At 36.7% G+C, this 19,147-nt stretch overlaps 1 protein-coding gene across 11 annotated transcripts in view; it reads left to right on the top strand.

The window, feature by feature from the left end:
* CDC42BPA (CDC42 binding protein kinase alpha) overlaps nt 1–19,147 on the top strand; it is a gene marked incomplete at both ends in the record, with an annotated part of 335,066 nt that overhangs the window by 163,028 nt on the left and 152,891 nt on the right. For all 11 annotated transcript variants that reach the window (XM_080699099.1, XM_080699104.1, XM_080699105.1 and 8 more), the window contains 3 exons: nt 2,868–2,947; nt 7,125–7,291; nt 17,882–18,004. In XM_080699099.1, the coding sequence (XP_080555225.1) occupies nt 2,868–2,947; nt 7,125–7,291; nt 17,882–18,004 (370 nt within the window). The remainder of the gene's footprint in view (nt 1–2,867; nt 2,948–7,124; nt 7,292–17,881; nt 18,005–19,147) is intronic.

Below are 19,147 nucleotides of genomic sequence, written 5' to 3' on the forward strand. Positions count from 1 at the left end.
ACAAATTCATCCATGACTAAGAAAAATTAATTACTTCTTAGATATATCAGTAGGTTTCCTAAAAAGAGGACAAATGAGATACTTTAAGATTTTTATTTCATGATTGCAAAGTGAAATAAAAAAATCTGTCTGTTAAGCCAACTATAAAACTGGACAAAATTGTAAAAAACAGCCATTTAAGGGTGTAGTATGTTAACCAAGGGAAAATAAATTGAGAAATATTTATTCATGAGAAACTCTTGGACTTTGGGAAAAGCCCCACCTCATTAACTCAGTGATTGTGGCAGTTCTGGTATCATGGTACTAAATGTGAAAACATGTACTCTTGCTGCTGGACGGTTTCAAACTTAATTTGGAGGGCTAAATAACTGTAGCAATGGTATTACTGCTAAAAATATTAAACTTGGTAGGAAATGAGGCACATGGCAGACAGATAAACTAACCAAATAGCCAATTATTCTTAGCTTGTGGGTTATGCTAAAGGGACCGACATGGTAGGTTGACCTGTGCTGTGAACCACTAGGTTATAGTAAATTAATATTTAGAAAAGAAACAATGTACAACCTTTGTGTTTTTTATGTTTTTAGCTTTAATTTGAGCTTTTACTTTTATATAATTTTTTATTTCCTATGATTTTAATTCTGTACTAATGTTTTTGTAGTGTGTGTGTGTGTGTGTGTGTGTGTGTGTGTGTGTGTGTATTACTATATTCAAGATAGATAAGAACTTTTTTTTTCAGTACTGGGGACGGAACCAGGGTATTCTACTTTCGAGCTACACCCCTGGTCCTATTTTTTATTCTTTTTTTTTTTTTTTTTTTTTGAAACAGGGTCTCACTGAGTTGTGAAGGGCCTCGCTAAATAGCTGAGGATGTCCAGGAACTGCAATCCTCTAGTCTCTGCCTCCCAAATGCTGGGATTACAAGCATGCACCACCACACCAAGTTTAGTAGATCAGAACTTTTTTTATACTTTCTAAAGTTCAGAAGAATTTGATAGACTTCCTTCACCGTGTGTGTGTGTGTGTGTGTGTGTGTGTGTGTGTGTGTGTGTGTGTGTTGGGGTTTGAACCTAGGGGCATGCTATCACTGAACTATACTCCCAGCCTTTATTAATTTTAATTTTTATTATTTTTATTTTTATTTTTTTTTGTGTGTGTGGTAGTGGTCATGGAACCCAGAAGCCTTCAACCTTTGGGCTATACTCCCAGACCTGTTTTATTTCTTGCTAAGTTAAGATCCTCACTACATTGCTGAGGCTGGCTTTGGACCTGTGATCCTCCTGTCTTAGCCTTCCAAGTACTGGGATTATAAGTGTGCACCCCCAAACCTAACTTTGTTTTGTTTTGACAGGGCTTTGCTAAATTGTCCAGGATAGACTTGAACTTTTGATCCTTCTCTCTTCTTCCTCCTAGTTCTCTGGGATTATATGCAGGGGCCACTTTACCTTGGCTCCTCACCAGTTATTATTATTAGAGTTATATTCACTTTTGACAGAAATTGTGAGTTATTCCAAATCATTGTTCAGTCTATATTATTCACAGTAGTTACAGTCTATAAAGTTAGTTTGAACACTGTTTTAAGCTAACATTGATACATTAATCCATCAAAATAAAAGGTTAGGTACTTGTGACCCTTTGGTCACAACATTTTCATCAGCTTACCAATATGTAGCTCTTTTATGTGTGTTTCCATTTAAAGATACCTTACATACTATTGATTGATTAATGTTGAACTCATATCTAACAGCACTATAACTCATGCCTGAATGAAGCTTATCTAATACATATTATTTTCTCTGTAAAGGTACATTTTAGCTTTTTCACTTAGAAACACTAGCCAGCACTTCAGTGCTATGCTTGAGGGTACCTATTTATTTATTTATTTATTTATTTATTTATTTATTTATTTTGGTACTAGGGGTGGAATTCAGGGGTCTTCTAACTCTGGATTTTAATCCTAGGCCTCTTTTAGAACAGGGTCTCACTAGTTGTGGACAGCCTCACTAAGTTGTTGAGGCTGACATCAGAATTGTGATCCTCCTAAGTACTGGAATTATAAATGCGCACTACCACACATGGCCTGAGGGGTGTGTGTGTGTGTGTGTGTGTGTGTGTGTGTGTGTGTGTGTGTGCGCGCGTGTGTGTGTGTGTGTGTGTGTGTGTGTGTGTGTATTTATTTGGTGATACTGGGGTTCCTGGAAACCTTTCTGCCTCCGGCTACACTCCCAGACCTATTTTTATATTTTTATTTGGAAACAGGGTCTCTTAAGCCAGCGAGGCTGGCTTTGAACCTGTGCGATCTTCCTGTCTCCACCTCCCAAGCGTGGGGGTTACAAGCATGCACCACCACGCCCGGCCTGAGGAGGATATTTAAACAGTTAAATTGCCCATAAAAAGCACAAAAATGTGAAAAACAGACCCCTACATAGACTTTGCAAAGGACTTTTGCTTATAGTATGAGAGCTTAAATAAGAAATTGGAGTGTTTCCTGTTCATCCTTAGCTAGGAATGTGAGCCTTGGCGCAATTGTAATTTTCTGTGCTGTGTAAATGCACTGTAAATATTGATTTTGGCTTTAGAAATAAATTTTATCTTCTAGATAAATTTACAAATGCAAAATATATTAATAAAAGACTATACTCTCAATATCAACCAGAATTTGCATCTTTACTTTTATTTATTATAAGTTTGTAATTAATATTTATGCTCTAACTGTATATCACTAAATATCTGTACCGTACCCACTGGTGTTTATAAATTGAATAATCATATATTTCTCTTGACAATATTTATAGCCCAATCTTGCAGGTCATAGCTGTCTCTTTTTTACCAGATGGTATTTTTTTTTTCTCTTTCTTTTTCTTTAGGAAACAATGCCCCCACCAACACATACTGCATTTTCTGGCCACCATCTACCATTTGTTGGTTTTACATATACTAGTAGCTGGTAAGTTTCAAATGTTAAAATAATTTGGACAATTTATAGTATATTAAAGTATATTGAAGTTTTTTACAAAATATAGTGTGAGTGTGTAAGAGCCTTGTAATTGTGTGTGTGTGTGTGTGTGTGTGTGTGTGTGTGTGTGTGTGTGTGGTATTGTGGATGGAACCCTCTACTTCTGAGCTAAAACCCAGCCCTACTTTATTTTTATTTGGAAACAGAGTCTCACTAAGTTGCTGAGAGCCTGTTGCTGAGGCTGGATTTGAATCTGCAATCTTCCTGTCTCAGCCTCCCAAGTACTTCAATTATAGGCTTGTACCACCATGAATCAACTGAATTAAAAATTTTTTAAAATAGGATAAACCTATGGTTAGAAAATGCTGAATAGTATAAAATGAATAAAATACACAAGAATCTTATTATGGAGGAGAAAGAATAGGACAAATGAAGAGTTTAGAATCTCAACATTAGCAATGGGGCAGGAATTAGAAGAGTCCTGTGCTATTGAAAAAAAAAAAACAGAAAAAAAAAAAACCTGAAAGCCGGGCTTGGTGGCGCATGCTTGTAATCCCAGCATTCGGGAGGCTGAGACCTGGAGGATCGTGGTTCGCAGACAGCCTCAGCTACTTAGTGAGGGCCTCTGCAATTCAGTGAAACCTGGTTTCAAAATAAAAAATAAAAAATAGGGCAGGGGGTGTAGCTCAGAGGTCAAATGCCCCTGGGTTCCATCCCCAGACCCGTAAAAACAAACAAACAAACAAACAAACAAACATAAAAACTGATTTCAAGCACAGATTTTCAACTCATTGATCCTACCATCCTTTGACTAACTCTTCATTCTATTTACCCCCCTCTGGTTCCTCCTTACCCAGCTTAAATTCCAATAAGAATGAGAATAATCACTCCTCATGTACCACGAATTTCTCTTGGCTGCCACTCTTCTATTAATATTTGCTTTCCTCAGTCAAAATTCAGCAGTGAAATTCTCTACCTGTTCTGTGCAGTTCTGAGTGACTAGAGAAAGTGTTCTGACCATTTGTCCTAGTCTTTAAATTCATCATACCAACTTCAAGTGAGTGCTATTGTTGCTTGTACTATATTCCTGTGATGTTGTGTATTCCCTCCTCCACTCATCTAGTAACTCTTTTATACTTTACATTTGCCTCAGGAACCTCCTTCATCCTCACTGTCTGCTGATGATCTTGTTCCTTTTTCACTGTGAGGGCTGAAGCCACACATTTCAGAACTCATTTGTCTTCTTTTTGTGTGTGATACTGCAGATTGAACCAAGGGGTATTCTACCTCTGAACTACATCTCCAGCCTTATTTTTTATTCTTTATTTTGAAACAAGGCCTCACTAAGTTGTAGAGGGCTTCACTAAGTAACTGAGGCTGGTGGCAAACCTGCAATCCTCCTGTCTCAGCTTCACAAGTTCTGGGGTTACAAGCGTGCCCCACCATACCTGTCTAGTCCTCTTCTCTTCATGAATTGACCATGAAAGCTCTTAGCTCAGACTGGCTCCTTCTATCCTTCCTGCCTAGCTTAGTGAACTGCTCACTTTTATGCCATAAAGTTTACCCTTTTTGTCATCTGTATCATCAGATTGTTTTTATCAGCTTATAAATGGAGTTCTTTCTTGTGTCTTACAGCAAAATGTCTAGATCCTACTTATTTTACCTATTACCAGCCATTTCTCTGCTCTACATTACAGCAAAATTATTATTGGTGCATTTTTCTAATAATATACTTTGTTGAATTCATTCCAATCCAGATTATGCCCCAATCTCTTCACGAGTACTGCTTTTATTGGTGTTAACCATTAACTTTTGTGTTGGTATACCTCATGATTACTTCTCAGTCCAGCTCTTAATTATTTGCCTAGTTTCATCGTTGCCATAGCTCTACACCACTAAAACACTTTTAACTTGTAAGAACTTGCTTTTCTTTTTACTTTTCTGACCACTTCTCAGTCTATGCCTGATTCTTCCTAATCCCCCTGATTTCTGAATATCAGAGTATTCTAGGGCTCAGTCTTTGAATTTTGTTTTTCTATCTGTATTCTCTGGTATTCTCCCAGATAATTGCTGATGACTCCTAAGTGTATTTCTGCAGCTGAGACATCTCTCTTCTACTTGAAATCCATCTTTACCACCTACATAATGTGTTCATAACTTCCTTTCTTATTTTCTCTGAATCTGTCACAGTTATCCTGTTGAAAGGTAAGTCAGAATATGTCACTCTTCTATTCAAGTCCAATTCCCTCCACTCACCAACTTCAGTGATATCTTAATTCCAAGCCAAAGTTCTTACAATGCCCTATCTACCTGGCTTACAGGTATCTTTCTAATTTTGTTTCCTGTGGCACTTCTCCATGTTCCACTCCATTCCATCCACACAGGTCCTGTTCTAGCCTAAGGTCCTTATCTCAGGGCTCTTGGGCTTCGATTCTATGTTCCTTGAATGTTCTTTCTCCTGATATTCCTTTGGATAATGTCCTTCTACTTCCTTTGCTTTTCTTGAAGCAATGCTCACAAAGACACTTCTGGCCATTTCATCTGAATTTTTCTCTCCTCTCCTTCAAGACTTTATTTCTGTCTTTCCTGCTTCATGTTTTCTCTCCAGAAGTTAATACTTTTGAATGTAATGAATATTTTACTTATTTATCTTGTTTATTTCTCTCCCTTTCACTGGAATTTAAACTCCACATTATCATGGATTTTTGTCTGTTTTGTTTATTGCTGAATATCTATGCATCCGTTTATTTATTTACTTATTTATTTATTTATTTATGCTATACTGGGGATGAAACCCAGGGGCATTCTATCTCTGAGCTATACCCCCATCCCTATTTTTAGTCTTTATTTTGAGACAGGGTCTCACTGAGTTGCAAAGGACCTTACTAAGTAGCTGAGGCTGTCCACTAACCTCGATCCTCCTGTCTCAGCCTCCCAAATGCTGGGATTAAAAGTGTGCACCATCACTCTTAGTTATGCATCAGTGTTTTTTTTTTTTTTCCCTAGAATTTTGTTGATGCAGCATGGTTATAAATTTTAGTGAGATTCAGAGTCACACATTCATACCTGCATATAACATTTCTTGGTGTGGTTCCCACCTAACCTCATCCTCCTACCCCTCCTCTTTCTTACCCATAATGCCAGTAAGATTGTTAATGATATTGTCACATATGGACAATATTATTTGATCTTTTTCCTTACTCAAGCCTCCTTTTGCCCTTCCTGTTCTTTCCACTCCTTCCATTATTCTACTTACTCGTCTCACTCCTTATTTTCATGAAGCATCTTTTCTTTTGTGTTCACTTATTTTTAATAACTTGTATAGGTTTAAGGAATGTACCTTTTTTTTTTTTGCGGGTCTGGGGATGGAACCAGGGGCATTTGACCTCTGAGCTATACCCACTGCCCTATTTTTTATTTTTTATTTTGAAACCGGGTCTCACTGAGTTGTAGAGGATCTCACTAAGTAGCTGAGGCTGTCCGCCAACCGCGATCCTCCAGGTCTCAGCCTCCCGAATGCTGGGATTACAAGTGTGTGCCACCATGCCCGGCTGGAATGCACCTTGTTTTTAATTATGAATTTCAAATTCTAGTAAGGAGCATCATGGTTGATACCTTTTACTACTGTTTCACTTAGGTGGTCAGATTGTCATAAGTTACTAAAAACCCTTCAACAAACTTCATTATATAATTTGTGTAGGTTTTTAAAAATTTTAAGATAACTTAGGGGATTTAAGTTTTCATTAAATATTTCTAAAAGTAATTTATGGTAATTTTACAAAAATGTTTTTATACTCATTCAAAATGGCTATGTACATATTAAGATTCATGTTTTATTTTATTTTTTTATTTTTATTTTTTTGATGGTACTGGGGGTGGAACCCAGAGGCTTTCTACCTCTGGGCTATACTCCCAGACCTTTTTTATATTTTATTTGGGAACAGGGTCTCACTAAGTTGTGAAAGCCTCACTAAGTAGCTGAGGCTGGCTTCAAACCCATGTGATCCTCCTGTCTCAGCCTCCCAAGTGCAGGGATTACAAGCATGCGCTACCACGCCCGGCTCATGTTTTATTTTAAAATGAGCAATTTAAAAAGGGTTCCTTTATTCTTCAGAGTTTTTATTGCAATATGAACTCACATGCATACACATATGTTTTTTCTCTTCAGTGTTCTTTCTGATCGGAGCTGTTTAAGAGTTACAGCTGGTCCCACCTCACTGGATCTTGATGTGAATGTCCAGAGGACTCTTGATAACAACCTAGCAACAGAAGCTTATGAAAGAAGAATTAAGCGTCTTGAACAGGAAAAACTTGAACTTAGTAGGAAACTTCAAGGTATATATATTTTAAGAATAATGTTTTCCCTGTTTGCATTGAACTCACAATGATATGAACTATATTACATGTAGTTGTTTTATCTTCACAATAATTTTTGGGGGTACTGGGAATTGAATCCAGAGGCATTCTATCTCTGGGCTATACCCTTAGCCCTATTTTTTATTTGCTTTGAAACCGGGTCTAAGTTGTGGAGGGCCTCACTAAGTAGCTGAGGCTGGCCACAAACTTGTAATTCTTCTGTCTCAACTTCCCAAGTACTGGGATTACAGGTGGGAACCACAATGCCTGAATAAGAATTTTTTTTAAGTGGCAAAAATTAAAAATTTATGCAGAATGTAGTATAATGCAAATTATACAATTAACAGTAAAACAAAAAAATAGTATTTGTTTCCCATTGGTATATGTATATATATACCAAGTGTTGTATGTAGGTATGTTATTATCACTATTAATTACATTATGATGTGAGACTACAATGCACTAAAAAGTATAAATAAATAAATATATATATATTTATTTATATACAGGGGAATAAATATTTCTGGAGACAGATGAATGGGGACTACTTGGAAAATAGGAACCCTTCTTGCCCCAGTAACGACTTTTCTTATCATATTCTCTCAATCCTCGAGAGTTCTAGCTCTTGTCCCTCTTTCATTTGTTTATAGCATTGTTATTCTCAGTTTTGGTGATTTTGAAATGCACATAGGTGAACCATTTAAGATTCTGACTTAGTTTCTCAATTTTTTACTTACGTGGTCTTGATCTCCACCCTACCTTAGTCACTGTTGGATGTTAGCAAATACCTCTCAAAATTAAAATATCATTAATCTCAATTTCAAGTATATCCTCCTTAATCTTCAGCTTATAAATTTCTATGTCTCTGGTGCTATACTCCAGTAGTACTTAACATTCACCATTACCTACAAGTCAGAATCACCCTACAGTCACCACTTCACTGTTCCACCTATACTCTCATTTCCTATTCTGTGGTCAGTGATAATCATTCCCTCAAATCTATTGTTCCTCTTTCTGTTTGTCAAACTGCTTTTAAATATAGCTTTGCATATGCATCTGTGCAGCTGGTGGTAGTTTACTTAAAATGCACAACATGCTGACCAATGTCAATTCACATTCATGAACACTAGTCTTGAGTTGGTGCTCAATGCTGCCCAGTAGTCCTTTTTTCCCTTGCTTATTTCCCGACCATGTTGCAAAACCCATTGTTATTTCTCAGCCATATCTCTTTACCTGTCAGCAGTGTTTGACCCAATTAAGCATTTTTTTCTCTAGTAAATGCTTTTCATTTTTGGCTTCTCAGACACTACTCCCTTGGTTTTCTTTTTTTCTCAGAAAACAGTCCTTTTTAGTCTCCTTTGCTGATTTCTTTTTAACTCTGACCTTTGAATGTTAGAGTACTCTAGATTACTTCATGTTTTCAGTTCTCAGAAGGAAAACCTTATAGTCACTCTAAAGCCCTCTCATTCTTTTATATTCTACATCTGATCAATCAGCAAATCAAGTTAGTTTTGCTGTCACAATATATCCAGAGTCTTATTATCACTTACAGTGAGGCCACTACCTTGCTTTAAACCACCATCACCTCTCATCAGTATTACGGGAGTAACTTGTTAACTATTTCTCTTCTATAGCCCCTAATTTTACAGTTTGTTTCCAACATAACAGCCATGTAATACTATCAAAACACAGTCATTTACTTTACTGTATTATCCCCACTCCCAGTGCCTTTTTATTAGTAATTAGCTTCATTTCAGTGGACTAAATCCATATAAAACCTAGCTTCTTATTTCTGACTTCATTCTTACTATTTCGTGTGTGTGTGTGTGAGTGAGAGAGAGAGAGAGAGAGAGAGAGAGAGAGAGAGAGAGAGAATGAGTTAGTTAGTTACTGGGGATTGGACCCAGGGTAATTCTACCTCCAAGCTACACCTTCAGCACTATTTTTTATTTTTTATTTTATGACTGATTAATCTCACTTAGCATAATGTTTTCCAGTTCTATCCATTTCTCTGCAAATGACATAATTTTGTTATTCTTTATGGCTGAGTAAAATTTCATTGTTATCCCATAGTTTTGTAATCCATTCATCTATTGATGGCCATCTTAGCTGGTTCCATAGTTTGGCAATTGTGAATTGTTTGGCTATGAACAAAGATATGTATGCATTAGTTTGGTAGTTTGATTTCCATTCTTTCATATGGTAGGTTCAGTCCCATTCTTCTGAGAATCCTTTATACTGTTTTCCAAAGTAGTTACACTAATTTACAATCCCATCAAAACTGTACTGTTGAGTTCCCACTTTTCTTCACCCTCGTCAGTATTTGTTGTTGTTTGTGTTTTTAATGATTGCCATTCTAATTGGTGTTAAGTGAAATCTCAGGGTTATTTTGATTTGCATATCTCTGATGGCTAATAATGTTGAACATTTTTATACATTTATTGGCCATTTGAATTTCTTGTGAAGTGTCTAGTTCACTTGCCCATTTTTATTGAGTTATTTGTTTTCTTAGTGGAGAGTTTCTTGTGTTCTCTGTATGTTCTAGGTGTTAGTCCTCTATTGGAGGAGTAGTTGGCAAAAATTTTCTCCCATTTTGCGGGCTGTCTCTATAGGTTATTGATAGCCCCCTTCGCTGCACAGAAGCTCTTCAGTAATGTAATCTCATGTATTGATCTGCCTTTTAAGTAATGCAATCTCATGTATTGATCTGCCTTTTAAGTAATGCAATCTCATGTATTGATCTGCCTTTTAATTTCTTGTGCCTTTGGGGTCTTGTGGAGAAAATTTTTACCTGTGTCTATGTGTTGAAGTTATTGGACTTATGTCCCCTTCAAGGAGCTGCAAGGTCTCTGGTCTGATTTCCAGGTCTTTGATATATCTTGAATTAAGTCTTGTACAGGGTGAGAAAGTGGCGTTTATTTCCATTTTTCTGCATATGGTTAACTTGTTTCGCCAACACCATTTATTGAAGAGGATATCTTTTTTTTCCAGTGTATGTTTTTGGCCCCTTTGTCAAAAATCAATTGGCTATAAGCGTATGGATTTGTTTCTGAGTCTTCCATTATATTCCATTAGTCTTTGTATCTGTTTTTGTGCTAGTATCATGCTGTTTTTATGACTATGGCTTTGTAGTATACTTTAAAGTCAGGTATTGTGATGCCTTCTATGTGTTTCTTGTTGTTGAAAACTTTTTTAGCTATTCTGGGTTTTTTGTTGTTCTAAATGAATTTAAGGACTGATTTTTTATGTCTGTGATGAGTGACCTTGATAATTTAATGGATATTGCACTGAATCTGTAGATTACTTTGGGAAGAATGGCCATTTTGATGATATTTTTTTTCTATCCAAGAACATGGAAGCTCTTTTCATCTCCTAATATATTCCTTTTTTTTTATCAGTGTTTTATAATTTCCTTTGTAGAGGTCTTTATCATCTTGGTTAAGTTTATTTCTAAGTATTTCATTTTTTTTGTGGGATAACCCAGTGGAAGTGTTTTCTAGATTTCTTTTTTTGTTTGTTTGTTGGTACTGGGGTTCCTGGAAGCCCTTCTACCTCTGGGATACACTCCCATGGGCTACACTTCCAGACCTATTTTTTTTACTTTTTATGTGGAAACAGGGTCTCTTAAGCCAGCAAGGCTGGCTCGGAACCATCGCGATCCTCCTTTCTCCGCCTCCCTAGCACGGGGATTACAAGTGTGCGCCACCATGCCCGGCTAGATTTCTTTTTCAGTGTATTTATGGTTGGCATATAAGAAAGCTGATTTTTTTTTTTTTTTTTAGGATTGATTTTGTATCAAGACACTTTGGTGAATTTTTTTATCAGTTCTATAAGCTTTTAGGTTGAGTTTGTTGTGTCTTCTTAGTATGTAATCTGCAAATAGTGATAGTTTTAGTTCTTCTTTTCCTGTTTGTACTCCTTTGATTTCTTTCTCTTGCCTTATTGTTCTGGCTAGAATCCTATATTAAAGCAAATTAGTGATAATGTACATGTTCCTATTTTTAGGGGGAATTCTCGCCGTTTTTCCCCATTTAATGATGATGTTTGCTGTGGGCCTATTGTTGATTTATTGCCTTAATGATGTTGAGATATGTTCCTTCTGTTCCGAGTCTCTGCAGTGCTTTTAGCATAATGGGTGTTGGATGTTGTGGAATGCTTTTTCAGCCTCTATTGAAATGATCTTGTGATTTTTGTCTTTAGTTCTGTTTATGTGATAAATTACATGGATTGTTTTTTGCATGTTGAACCAGCCTCACATCCCTGGGATGAACCCTACTTGGTTTTGGTGTATGATTTTCTTGATGTGGTTTTAAATGTGTGTTGCTCGTATTTTGTTTAGCAGTTTTGTGTCTTAAGTTCATCAACAATACAGGTCTATACTTTTCTGGAGCTGTCTATAATTGGTTTTGTTATTATTGTGATTTTGGCTTTGTAGAATGTATTTTGGAGAGTGTTGTTTCTTTCTGTTTCACAAAATAGATTGAGGAGTATTGGTATTAGCTCTTCTATAAAGGTTTTATAAAATTCATGTGGGAAACCATCTGGTCTGAGGTTTTGTTTAATGATAGGCTTTTTATTGCTGCTTCAATCTCTTTGATTGCTATTAGCCAGTTTAAGTTTTCTGTATCTTTTTGACTCAGTTTAGGAAGGTTGTATGTATCTAGAAATTTGTTTCTTCTAGATTATCCATTTTCTAGGAGTAGTACAGTTTTTCAAAATAGTTTCTGATAATCCTCTGGATTTCCACACTGTTAGTGGTAATATGTTATTTTTCTAATCTCTTATTTCTGTAGTTTAGATTGGTTTTTTTGTTGTTAGGTTGGCTAGTGGTTTATCTATCTTGTTTATTTTTTTAAGAAATCAGCTTTTGGTTTTGTTGATTTTTTGTATTTTTAATTCTCCTCTTCATTGATTTCGGGTTTTTTGTTTGTTTGTTTGTTTGTTTGTTTGTTTGTTTTTTTGATGGTACTGGGGTTCCTGGAAGCCCTTCTCCCTCCGGGCTACACTCCCAGACCTTTTTTTATTTATTTGGAAACAGGGTCTCTTAAGCCAATGAGGCTGACACGAACCTGTGCGATCCTCCTGTCTCCGTCTCCCAAGCGCGGGGATTACAAGCGTGCACCATCACGCCCGGCCTCTGCTCTGGTTTTAATAATTTTTTGTCTTTTACTGGCTATGGAGTTAGACTATTCCCACTTCTCAAGGTCTTTGAGGTGTGTCATTAAGTTATTTGGTGATTTTCTGTTCTTCATATGTGGGCACTCACTGCTATGAATTTTCCTTTTTATACTGCATTTGAGGAATCCCAGAGGTTTTGATATATCTCTATTTTCGTTTGTTTCTAGGAGCTTCTTAATTTCACTCCTTCTTTCTTCTATGACCCATTCCTCTTTCATCAATGTAGTGTTTGTTCTCCACATGTTTATCCCATTCCTCTTTCATCAATGTAGTGTTTGTTCTCCACATGTTTATATGGTTTTTCTTATAGTTGATTTCTAGTTTCATTCCATTATGGTCTGAATAGATGCAGGTGCAGGGAATATGTCACTTTTTTATTTTTTTAATTTTACTAGTGCTCACTTTGTGGCCCAGGATATGGTCTATTTGGGAGAAGTTACGTGAGGAGCTGAGAAAAATGTAAATTTTGCTGTAGTTGGGTGGAATATTCTGTATGTGTCTAATAGGTCCATTTGGTTTGTGGTGTGCTTTATGTGTGAGCCATCTTTACTAACCTTTGGTCTAGAAGATTGGTCTAGCGGTATGAGAGGTGTGATGATGATACCCATTATTATTGTACTGGGATCTATGTGTGACTTAATGTCCAAAGAGTTTGTTTTATGAAAGTGGCTGTATCCATATTTGGGGCATAAATGTTGACTATAGTTATTTCTTCGTACTGTATTGTTTCTTTTACCAGTAAAAAATGACCTGCTTTGTCTCTTCTTATAAGTTTGGGATTTAAGTCTGATTTGTCTGGTATCATAGTTTTTACTCCTGCTTGTCTTTGGGTACCGCTGGCATGGATTACCTTGCTCTAGCTCTTTACCTTTAGTTTGTTACTATCTTTACTGTAAGATGTGTTTCTTGTAGGCAGCAGATAAATGGATTCTGGTCTTTTTTATTGGGAATTGAAACCATTTATATTCAGTGTGATTTTTTTTTTTTTTTGGTGATACTGGGGATGGAGCCCAGGGACCTTCCACCTCCAGGCTACACTCCCAGACTTATTTTATATTTTATTTAGAAACAGGGTCTCTTAAGCCAGCTGAGGCTGGCTTCGAACCTGCGTGATCCTCCTGTCTTAGCCTCCCAAGCATGGGGATTACAAGCTTGCGCCACCATGCCCGGCTTCAGTGTGATTATTGAAAGATGATTTTTAATTTCTAACATTTTGAGTTTTAACTTCTGTTTGAGGTAGTTTTTGTATGTGTGCTTATGGTGATTGAACCCTAAACCTCAAATTTTACCTCTGAGCCACACTCCCAGCCTATTCTTTATTCTCTATTTTGAAACAATGTCTTGCAAAGTTGCAAAGGGCCTCACTAAGTAGCTGAGGCTGACCTCAAACCCACAATCCTCCTGTCTCAGTCTCCCAAGTGTTGAGATTACAAGTGTGTGCCACCACGCCCAGCAGAGGTAGTGTTTGTTCTTTGCATAGTTGTGTGTTTGATGGAAATGATTGTTTCTCTGGTTCTGGCATTTGTTATTTCTTCTTTGTAGTTAGTCTCAGTATTTCTCTAGTGCTGGTTTGAAATAAATAAATTCTTTTAGCTTCTGTTTGTTGTGGAAGATTTTTTATCAATTTCAGAGATAATTTTGCTGGGCAGGAATTTTTTGGCTACAATTTGTCATCTTTTATAGTATGGAATATGTTGCTTCAGGTCCTCCAGGCTTTCATGACTTGGTTGGAGAAATCTGGAATGATTCTAATTGGTTTGCCTCTCAATGTCATTTTTTCTTTTGCTTTCGTTGCCTGTAAGATTCTGTTCTTGGCCTCTATGTTAGTCAGTTTATGTGGAGTGGTGAGCCCTTTCTCTGATCTTGTCTAAAGGCAGTTTGTTTCAACCTCTTTTTCTATATTTGTAAAATTTTCTGATATTGCTTCTTTGAAAAACTTGTTGATCCCTTTGGTTCTTTGGTTTTATTTCTATTTCTTCTTCTTTGCCTATTATTCTATTCTTGGGTTAGCTGTTTTAAAATGGGCCCATACCTCTTCAGTGTCCAATTAATCGTGTTGAATTGTTTTCTTCCCCCTAAATTATACACTATACGTTCATTTTTGGAGTGGTCATCCTCTAAGAGTAAAATTCTATTTTCCATGTGGTCATTCTCTAAGAGTAAAATTCTATTTTCCATGTGGTCTTGTTTAATGCTTATAGTTTGTATTGATGCCTTCACTTCCTTCATAACTTCTTTCTGATTTCTCTTCAGGGTGTCTGATTCTTTATTTGTTTCTTTATTTCTTTCAGGCTCTCTAAATTCTTTTCGGAAATCCTGTATCATTTCTACTATTAAATTTCTGATTTATTCTTCTGGCAAGCTCTGCAGTTGTGTGTTATAAGGTTCTGTTACTATGGGTTTTTGGGAGCTCATTGCTTTCTTGCTGTTCCTCATGATTTCGTTTTTTTAAGTTTGTATCTTTGTTGCTTTTGATAGCTTTCTCTCTGTAGGTGTCTGCTGTTACAAGGGCAAGTTGTGTTGTATTCAGTGGTGATGGTTGAGTGAGGAGGAAGGTGCTGAAGTTGTAAATGCAAGAATAGGATAAAAAATAGGTTTTCTCCAAAAACTTTGGTGATTTTTCTTTGTAGTATAATAGCCCTCAGTTCAGGTAAAGCTTGAGCCTAAGTTCACTCAACAGAAATGGACAAAGCTTCCAGGTTATCAGCTGTTGTGACAGCCCTTTCACCTCAGAATAGCTCATTTCTCTCTGGTTTATTTACTTAGTCTTCTTTGCTTTCCCAGCTCCATGATGTTTTTCAGTGTGTGTGTGTGTGTGTGTGTGTGTGTGTGTGTGTATGTGTGTGTGTATTTTTTGGTGGTACTAGGGGTGGCACCTAGGGGCATTCTACCTCTGAGATAAACTCCTAGCCCTATTTTATTTTTATTTGGAAACAGGGTCTCACAACTCAATAATGTTTATTGAGTATTTTTATTTCTTTTTATTTTCTACTTTTAACTTAGATGTCTTAAAAAATTAAAACACCGGCTGTTCTTTTAAAAATAGGTACAAAAAGAGCCGGGTGTGGTGGCACACGTTTGTAATCCTAGCATTTGAGAGGTGGAGACTGGAGGATGATGATTTGCAGACAGCCTCAGGTACTTAGCGAGGCCCTTCACAACTCAATGAGATGCTGTTTCAAAAAACTAAAAAATAGGGCTGGAGGTACAAAAATAGCTAGGAGGTACAATGGGTTCCATCCCTTCTACCACACACACATAAAAATACAAAAAGGATAAATTTTTATTTATTTATTTATATTTATTTATTTATTTATGCATCTGGGGATGGAACCCAGAGGTATTTGACCTCCGAGCTACACCACCTGCCCAATTTTTTATTCTTTATTTTGAAACAGGGTCTCACTGAGTTGCGGAGGGCCTCACTAAGTAGGTGAGGCTGTCCGCGAACCATGATCCTCAGGTCTCAGCCTCCCAAATAATTTTTAGTTTTTTTTTTTTTTTTTTTTTTTTTTTTTTTTTGGTGGTACTGGGGTTCCTGGAAGCCCTTCTACCTCTGGGCTACACTCCCAGACCTATTTTATATTTTTATTTAGAAACAGGGTCTCCTAAGCCAGCGCGCGTGGCTGGCTTCGAACCTGCGCGATCCTCCTGTCTCCGCCTCCCAAGCGCGGGGATTACAAGCGTGCGCCACCACGCCCGGCTAATTTTTAGTATTTTTGAACCCAAATAGAAATATGAAAGAAATACTGGATCTAGAAGATCATGATCAAATGTACAATCTTATACTTTTAATTCAACTAGACAAATATTGACTATCATCCATCCAAGAATAATTTTACACACACACACACACACACACACACACACACACACACACACACATAATGACTTGTGGTAACTCGTAAAGAATTATAGTAAAGGAGAAACTTATTTAGGAACTTTTTTTTTTTTTTTTGGTGGTACTGGGGATGGAACCCAGGAGCCTTCTACCTTCTGGCTACACTCCCAGACCTATTTTATATTTTATTTGGAAACGGGGTCTCTTAAGCCAGCCGAGGCTGGCTTTGAACCTGCGCGATCTTCCTGGCTCAGCCTCCCAAGTGCGGGGATTACAAGCGTGCGCCACCACACCCAGCAGGAACTTTTTTTATAATGAACAGAAAACCTATTTTAGGGTTGTTTCATTTCTGAAAAAAGTGTTTTTGAAAATTTTTCTTATCTTTTGATGATATCTAGGAATTAATTTCAATAGAGATAATTATATCTATTTTAAATAATATTTTTTGTGTGGGGAGGGCTACTGGAATTGAACCTAGGGGCATTCTACCTCTGATCTATACCATTGGCCTTATTTTGTTTTATTTTGAAACAGGTTCTCATTAAGTTGTGAGGAAAGGCCTCACTAAGTTGCTGAGGCTGGCCTTGAATCTGTGATCGTCTTGTCTCAGCCTCCCCAATAGTGGGATTACAGGTGTATGCTACCATGCCCAGCTTATTATAAGTAAATAACTAAATTGATAAGCAAGAATCATCTATAGATATGCTTCAATTTTCATCTATAAAATTTGGAAGGCTATCATGTCTGCATTCTACATAGGCTATAATAGCATATCTAAACTTGCCTTCATTCAGTTCTTCATATACCAGTTGACACAACCTTTTTGTACATAGTGGTGCTTCTTGCTAGGACAAAAAGGGACAGAATAGTTCATTCACTGACAGTACAGCAACAGTACTTAAAGCAAAATATCTTATGTATTAGAAGTTATATTTGTGTGTGTTTTCTAAAGGCATGCAGTAGAATTTTGTTATTTAATGTGTTCATGTGGTCTTTGTAAATGAGAAGATGTTCTTGTCTATAGAATTGTACAAAGATTTTTTCTTTTGTTTAAAATGAAGGTGTTTTTTTCTTGTTGTTGTTCAGCTGCATTAATAATACTTAAACATATAAGAAACCTGTGCTTCAAGTCAGAGTTGGGCCCAATGATCTATGACATTGACAACAAAAAAGGCAAAACCATTTCTTGGGTCAGGGATCAGTTATTATAAATCTTAGGCACGATTTTCTGGATTCACCAAAGTCGTATTAATTCTTTAAATTTAAAGTATGTCATGCCGGGCATGGTGGCGCACGCTTGTAATCCCCGCGCTTGGGAGGCGGAGACAGGAGGATCGTGCAGGTTCGAAACCAGCCGCTCATGCTGGCTTACGAGAGCCTGTTTCCAAATAAAAATGTAAAAAAATAGGTCTGGGAGTGTAGCCCAGAGGTAGAAGGGCTTCCAGGAACCCCAGTACCACCAATAAATAAATAAATAAATAAATAAATAAATAAATAAATAAATAAAGTATGTCAATAATTTTCATTCTTTCTTTAATTCTTTTTTAAAGAGTCAACACAGACTGTCCAAGCTCTGCAGTATTCAACTGTTGATGGTCCACTTACAGCAAGCAAAGATTTAGAAATAAAAAATTTAAAAGAAGAAATTGAAAAACTCAGGAAACAAGTAGCAGGTACATTTTTGTATCTCATCATTAATTTAGCTTAGTAGATTCTAAGATCTGGTTTATCACTATTTGTCATATGTTGTGAGTTATTTGCTTGTGAGAAAAAGGCAAATAAAAATGTATTCTGCTCTCATGCTCATGTTTTGGAGTAGAAACATATATTCAAATAATCATTGCAATATAAATGAAAGGCTATGAGGGAAAATAGAGTTACATGAAGCATACACAGGAGGAGCACCTAACCCAAATTTAAAGAGAACAAGGGTGAGTTTTTTGGAAAACCGACTTCTAGTTTTGGAAATTAAGTTGGAATGTATCTGGCAAATCATATTTATGAATAGGGAAAAAGTTATTAGGACTGAAGAAGAGAAATACTATGGTTAAGGAAATTGTGCATACACTGTCAAAGTTTCTATGTAACTTTGATAAACATGATAAAAAGTTTTTATCATGTTGTGGGGACTAATTATAGTTAATTTGACATATGTATTGTATTAATTCACTGATTTAATCTATGCAACAAATATTTAGTAAGTACCTACTATGTACTAAGTATTTTTTCAGGCTTTTTAGTTTAAAACAGGTAAGAAAGAATCATTGCCTTACCTGGATGGTGATAAATGCTTTAAAATAGAATAGAATAAGAATAATCAGGTGTGCAGGTAAGGAACTTTACCATTTAAGTAGGCAGGGCCTGGTATAAGCCTAACTGAGAAGGTATCACTTTTGCAAAGCCATTAAATAGGCAAGGGACTTATCTCTAATGGTCTGGGAAATACATGTTCTAGGCAGAGGACAGAATGGCGCCAAGACCCTAACATTGGAATGTTCTCATATGTAAACAGCAGACAGAATGGCTGGAGCAGATGAACAAGCAGGGAGAGGGAAAAAGTGAGGGTAGAGAAGTTGGGGCAGGAGGTATTATTGCTTTATCAGTAGAGTCTTATTGTTTGCTATAAGGTCATTTGCTTTTATTCTGAGTGAAGTGGAAGACATTTTCAGGGTTAGAGGCCTCATGTGATCAGAGTAAGTAAGAGTGTGAGAGGCAGAAGTAGGCACTAGATAGTGGATTGGTCAGGTCTCTTCAGGAATGAAATTTGAGGCAAAATTTAAAAAAAGGCCAGGCACAGTGGTACACATCTTTCATCC

The sequence above is a fragment of the Muscardinus avellanarius genome (assembly GCF_963383645.1).
Source record: "Muscardinus avellanarius genome assembly, chromosome: 7".
Taxonomy (NCBI): domain Eukaryota; kingdom Metazoa; phylum Chordata; class Mammalia; order Rodentia; family Gliridae; genus Muscardinus; species Muscardinus avellanarius.